Source organism: Ictalurus furcatus, chromosome 16 (genome assembly GCF_023375685.1).
Source record: "Ictalurus furcatus strain D&B chromosome 16, Billie_1.0, whole genome shotgun sequence".
Taxonomy (NCBI): Eukaryota; Metazoa; Chordata; class Actinopteri; order Siluriformes; family Ictaluridae; genus Ictalurus; species Ictalurus furcatus.
This window is the reverse complement of record NC_071270.1, coordinates 22,976,445-22,983,400: the sequence shown is the minus strand read 5'-3', so window position 1 is coordinate 22,983,400 and position 6,956 is coordinate 22,976,445. Positions and strand designations below refer to the sequence as shown.

The 6,956-nt window shown below is 38.8% G+C and overlaps 1 protein-coding gene across 1 annotated transcript; it reads left to right on the top strand.

Annotated features, from left to right (window-relative positions):
- The first annotated feature begins 3,107 nt into the window (after positions 1–3,107).
- pmaip1 (phorbol-12-myristate-13-acetate-induced protein 1) lies at positions 3,108–6,374 on the top strand. The gene is made up of 2 exons (XM_053646270.1): positions 3,108–3,227; positions 4,653–6,374. The coding sequence occupies exons 1-2, from the start codon at positions 3,215–3,217 to the stop codon at positions 4,784–4,786; spliced, it is 147 nt and encodes a 48-aa protein (XP_053502245.1). The 5' UTR covers positions 3,108–3,214; the 3' UTR covers positions 4,787–6,374.
- Positions 6,375–6,956: the final 582 nt, after the last annotated feature.

Here is a 6,956-nt window from a genome sequence, read left to right as displayed (position 1 = left end):
ATACCCTATGTAGTGCACTTATACAGACAGAAGGGGGTGATTTGGGATCGAGCCTCACTCTGCACAAAGAGAGCTGTTCGAAGGTTGTGCAGTGCAGTGCATTGTGGGAAAAGAGTCGAAACAAGAGCCAGGTCTGAGCTTGCCTTGCATAACGACAAGCAAAGTAGAAACTGTAGATCTTTTTAAAAGATGAGCACAGCATAACAGAAATGAAAACACAGCTCATATCACCCCACTACTACACAGTATTTTACAATAAATCTCACTAAAACAAACGTTTTTGTATTTCCACACGCACAAACATTAAATTCTGTCCATTTTCCAATCCGCTTATCCGACACAGGGTCAAAGGGAGCGTGGAGTCCATCCCAGGGAACTCTGGGTACGAGGCGGGGAACACTCTGAAGGTGGTGCCAACACATCGCAGGGCACAATCGCACATTTGGAAATATAACGCATGTCTTTGGACTGTGGGAGGAACACCACAACATGATTCAGGTTATTAGTTCTTTTAACCCTAGAGGTGTCCAATCCCACCTTCTCCCAAAGAATTCTGACCAATCCCACCTTCTCCCAAAGGACTTCTGACCAATCCCACCTTCTCCCAAAGGAATTCTAACCAATCCCACCTTCTCCCAAAAGAATTTTGTCCAATCCCACCTTCTCCCAAAGGAATTCTGACCAATCCCACCTTCTCCCAAAGGAATTTTGACCAATTCCACCTGTTCCCAAAGGAATTCTCACTAATCCTACCTTCTCGCACTTCTCCCAAAGGAATTCTGACCAATCCCACCTTCCCCCAAAGGAATTCTGACCAATCCTGCCTGCTCCTTAAAAAATATCTGACCAATCCTACCCATTCCTGAAGGAAGTTGCTACAGTCATTTTTTAATCGGATCTGACAGGATCCCAGTCAAAATGCACACGCACACCAAACATAAAAGCATTACATTTCAGCCTACTTATCTAGATATAGCAATGAACATGCAGATATGTGGAAATGTTATACTTTCAATTCAAATTAAGTTATACTGACTTATTCCATTATTTAATGAGTGCAGTACACTTGCCCTGCAAATGGTGTAATATAGCTCAACATTTGATACAATATGTAAATTAGTTAATAAACAAATCACTTAAATCAGAAAAACAGATTTTAAAGTATGCCTTTCAAATAAAGTTACCTGTTACCTAGGTGTGTTTTGTGGTATGACCTCAGAAACCTTTTTGCAAGATCTCTTAATGCATCCCACTGAGGCAATTTTAAGCTAAAGGAACACAAAGTTCTGACAGCCCATACATGCTGTCATAATAAGCAGCTGTTTGAACAGGCCCCATCATTTTCATATAAACATGCCACAACAAGCTATCAGTTCAAGACAGCATGTAAAATTCATATCTCTACAACAACAGGAGATAAGCACACTGTCTAGATAACACCATACATCATTTTGTATGATGGAAAATATTTGCAAAGCAATTTTTTTTTAGACCTAGTCCAAAAAAACCCAAAAACAAAACAAAACATTTCTTATTCAAGTACTATATTAAGTCCTTCAGAAAATATTCTCCAAAAAAAAACAAACAAACAAACAAAAATAAATAAATAAAAACCCATTTCACACTGTTAAAGAAAACATCCACTCTTAAAAACATTAGATATGTTCATATTGAAATATCAGCATGTGTTGAACTATATGTGTTTAATGATTTTGGTGATAATTTGTTGGTACCTGAATTTCAGCAGGTTAGTGATCTACAAGATGATAAGCATTGATGCTGGTATTAGCATGAAAGTTGAAGCTTTGTAAGCTGATTTGTTTGAGCAGAGTGTACAGATGAGGTGAAAGAACTGGACAGACTAAAAGACTAAAACGCTGCTGCATCACTCTTTAGAAAGAGATGAAACGAGGGATAATTCTGCATTCGATTAACATCAGGGATAGGCACCCTGTTCACCCTTGTGCCCGATGCCTCCTGGGATAGGCTCCAGGTTCCCCGTGACCCTGAAAAGGATAAGCGGTATAGAAGATGGATGGATGAATGGATGGATGAACATCAGAAATGGGATATTGGAACTTGGAATTACGTCATTGTCGGCCTCCGTGAGTTCCAGGCACAACGTGGGGGAAAAAACATGGACGACTCCATGCTTGTCTTTTGTTGCCATGCTCAGTGGCATGATGTGTATTTTCCATCTCAAAACAGCGAACTCTATAGTCCGTGTTACAGATTTAACAAGCGAATATGTCTGCATGTTGATTGATTTAAAGCAAATACTTGTATGTATGTACAGTATAACCGATTTAAAGGTAAGAAATATTGCTTTGTTTATTGTCGATGCTGTGAGCAGCCATGTTGATTTGACGTCACTTGCTGAACTCAAGAGTTGAGGCGACCATCGCAAGTTTGCAAGTAAGAAATTCTGAGTTGAGGAAGAATTTTCTGTTTTTGTCCCCCCACCCCAAATCTGAAAAACGAGTTACAACCTTTAGTCCGACTGCACCGCTATCAACAAGTGGTCGAACTGCATTGTGGGCAATATAGGAGCCAAAGTATCAAAGAATGATGAAGTTTAATATAAATGTCAATTCATAATTTCATTATAAAAATAAAAAATCTTACACCCCAGTGAAGCTTATATGTTAATGATAAAGATTAATGCAAGTCGTTTATGGGAGATTGTTGTTTGAATTTTAGACGACTTCACTTTCCATCTCTACATTGTCTTTTCTTTCTTTCTGTTCTTATAACCTTTTGCCTGCTTGTTAATCAGGATTTGTAATCAACTATCTATAAAATCATCATCATCATCATCATCGTCATTTCTCAGCAACAGTTTGAGGAAACTCAGAAGTGAAACTGTAAACAGCCTGCAGTGATGTTTCTGGTGACGCACGCGGGGGAAATCCTGAGTCGTCCCACAATAAACGCGTCACCAAATGCGTCATGCGTTTCTCAAATTGTTTCCACTTTCTATGCACGTGCACTACCTAGGGTGTAAATCGATTTGTTTATGCACTCTATCTAGTGCACTCTAGGGGCACTGTGGAGTTGTTTGGAGCGCGGCTCTGTTCTATAAATATCAGCGTTAGATAAAGCTGCCGGTGTAGGCGGAATTTAAATACTCTGAGCTGTTGTTTTTCTCCGGTATTGGCAGAGCGACAGAGTATTTTCTCAACACAGAGCACAGAGACTCGATCCAGTACTGAAAATGGCGAGTAAAGGTAAAGGTTTTCTAGTGGCTACTTTTGTAAAACAAACAAATAAACAAACAAACAAACAGCTTTTATTATTAAGCCTAACCATAACCTTAGGATTGATATATTCTCTTTCTTCTTCTTCTTCTTCTTCTTCTTCTTCTAGTGTTTGTTGTTGTTAGTAGTAGCTGGGCAACTTCTTAAATCTTAAAGATTTTTTTAAAAATGAATTTTCTTTTCTCTGTACACAAAAAAACACAACAACAACAGAAACCCTCATAGAATTTGTGATGGTTTTAATGGCTATAATGGAAATTATATTGGTTTTAATGGAAACTGTAATGGTCCCTGTGGGTCTCTACTGGTAATTTGCGTTCTATTGGTGGCATGTTATGTCTAGTGTATTCCAGTGAGGACCAATAATGTTAATAGTTTGAATGGTTAGCTGATGGTTTGTAATGGTATTTGTAGTGGAAACCATTAGAATTTGTATGATGGTTTTCTAAGAAATTAAATAACAAACAATACGTTTAAAGCAGAGCCAAGGTAATTACTCGTTAATTACTAGTGAGATTTGGATGGACAGTTCCCTGACCAGGAAGTAGAGACTTCAGTGTCGGAAATTTTGGGGAGCGTTCTGGATGCGGTTCTCTGCATAGTTCTTGTTTGTACTTTGTAGTGTAAATGACTTAGTCAGTATGTTAGTTTGGAATTAATTTTTGAGGTTTGGGTAGTCTCATTTAAAAAAAGACAAAACAAGATATATATATATATTTTTTTTCCAAGACAGAGCGTTCTTGTCATCATCCTCCTCTTCCTCAGCTGGACACTCGAGCTGTCGATCCAATCAAATTCTTCTTTCTCATTGTATATTTTTGTTAGTTTCTTGAAAAGGTCAATTCAATACTTTTGGCACAAATTTAAATCTGTACATTCACAATTGGGGCAATCTAGCGTGGCCAAGCCACTGTACTGTACTTTTTAGAGGAAACTGGAGATCCCGGAGGAAACCCACACACACACACACACATGGGAAGAACATGCACAGAAACTCCACACATACAGTAGCTTTGTGCCGAGTGTTCTCTGTATCCACTGTGACCCTGAACAGGATAACGCATTTACCTGATGATAGATGAATGAACGAATGAGTGAACGTGATACACCTGTCCGTTTTAACAAATAGATGAATGTAGGACTGTTTGAGAATATGAGTTCATTAAACTGAGGGAAAAATACACTTAGCCCGACTAACATCAGCCAGACCATGTAGTCGAGTCCGTGTGCTAGTGAATAAACATGACTTTATTATATGTACTAAGAACTTGTTGTGTTCAAATGGTTTCAAACTGATTTTCCTCCTAAATCCTTATTACAGGACTATTATCCAAATTACTTTGGATAAACTTTGTGACTCCCTCGCTTATATTTTTTTTCTCATCTTCCTTTTAGAGCAGTCCGTGGTGGCTGAATGCGCGCTCCAGCTGCGTACGCTTGGAGATCTGATGTACTGGAAATACGTTCTGCTGGAGTTCCTGGCGAGAACTTTACAAGCAGCCAACGAAGATCCAGCCGGAGGGACGTAAGTCCTAAATGAGAGAACCGTCATGAAGATTCTAATCACGAAGAGGTCACTTGCGGACTTCGCAGACATGGGTGCACATCTTCTGCATCCTTGAAAAAAAAAAAATTTAATGAGGGGGAAAAAAAAATGCAAGCTCCTGTGAGGGCTGTTTATCAAATGGAAGGCTCACATCTTGCTGTCGGTTGATGACTGACGTCTGGGGGAAACTACTTCCTGTCTGCTGTTTTACTACCTTGGAGAATGGACTTTGGACTGTGTAGTGGTGTGGACTATGGGCAGAAATCGTTCATGATTCCTTCTGTGACTGGCCTGGTCACATTTTGTCACATAGACATTTCCGGTATCACAAACACCTTCGCATCAGCACTCAACATATATATGCATCCTGGTACATTTGTGGCTCTATAAGTGGTTGCTTAAAAAAAACAGGACGCTAAGAGACTAAATGCAGTTAGCTGTGCATTTGACGTTATTTTTCAGCTTGATCTTTTTCAGGAAAAAAAACCCCACGACACTTTACTTTTAAGATCCGCAAGTCGGGTTTACTCTGTGCGATTGCTGTGCGACTGGCTCATCAAGTTTATTATACTTGACCTACTTTATATGTCGGATTAAAATCTTATGCCAAGAACGTGTAAGAACATGTTCTCCGTATCAGATTGTAAGGATAGATCTTTGAGTAAAGAATGTTCTGCTTATGTTATCAATATGGATTGTGCAGGAAATGGGCTTAGATTACCTGGGGACAAAAAAAAACCACTCGGAATAATAGCAATGTTATGACTTGAAAATAAATAAATAAATAATGATAAAAAGGTGCTCTAAAGCTGTTTAGGAGTTTGGTGACCTTCCTGGCTGGGACAAATATAGTACAACATGGAATATCCATGCCTGAACATGTGCTTTATGTAATGAGGATACAGGAAGCTGTAAGGCGTTGCTGTTTTTCTGTTTTCATCCTCTGCCCTGACAAAGCGGAGATGAGATATCAAATAGACATTCTCTCTTCGTTTAAATCCCATGGTTCGTTTTTAATTTTTGCCTTCACCATTAGCTGTCCTGTGAATTTTGTTATCCTATGCCGCCCTCCTATTGGTGGCCTTTAGACGAGGGTCGTAGGAACGATTTTTTTTTAAAATGTTTTTTTTAAAAAAAATTATTTATTTATATATATATTTTTCATGCTGCCAGATATCGGTCATCTTTGGCTGCAGTGGCACTAAAATGGCCGCCGATAATGTAAACGCATGATATTATGTACCATCCAGAACACTGAGATCATGTTCCTATCTGTGGGGAGTTGGGACTTTCTGTGCTTATGCACCCAGTCGAGGAATCTCCGATTTATTTTATGTCCATAGATTTTAATGTGCACTTTCATAAACCATCTTGCAATGTATTTATCTGGTGTTTGTTTGATTAGATGGACCATTTTTCTCTGGGTTTTATTTTCACTGTTCTACTTGTTACATTATTGTACGTTTATACTTGTTATTGTACTGTAGCTTTCATTCACAGTCTTGTTAAAATACTTTTTAATCAGTTGAGAATTTGTACTTTTTTATTAAAGTTTTATTATACTTATTATACTGGAAGTCTGAATGGCTGTTGATTTCTTCATCTGGTAATTTTGGGTACGGACTCATCGATCTTGATGCTGGTAGCAGGTACTGGCCTGATACCGCTCTTGTCTTTTCTTTGATACTGCTCTGAATGCTTTCTATCAAACCTACCATTTAAATGTCATGACATCTTTAGATATAATGCACGTTTCTAGCAATACAAGGCAACAACAAACAAACAAACATAGCTATATAAAATGTTCCACGGAGCCATTACTGCTTCATTCTCCATAGGTTATCGTATCGACGAGTAACCAAAAACATGCACTTGAACTCGGTCTGGGGAATAAATAAAGTTAATGATACATCCTCGATGTGGCCAAAAGTATATGGACGCCTGACCATCACTGTTATGTGCTTTTTGAAGAATCCCATTCCAGATTTATTCCCGCTTTGCTGTATTAACATCCACTCTTCTGGGAAGGCTTTCCACTAGATTTTTGTAGCATGGCTGTGGGGTTGAGGTACACCCACATATGGGTGTGATGGTCAGGTGTCCACAAACTTTTGGCTGTACAGTGTATTTCTGAGTGCAGCTAGCTTCAGAGA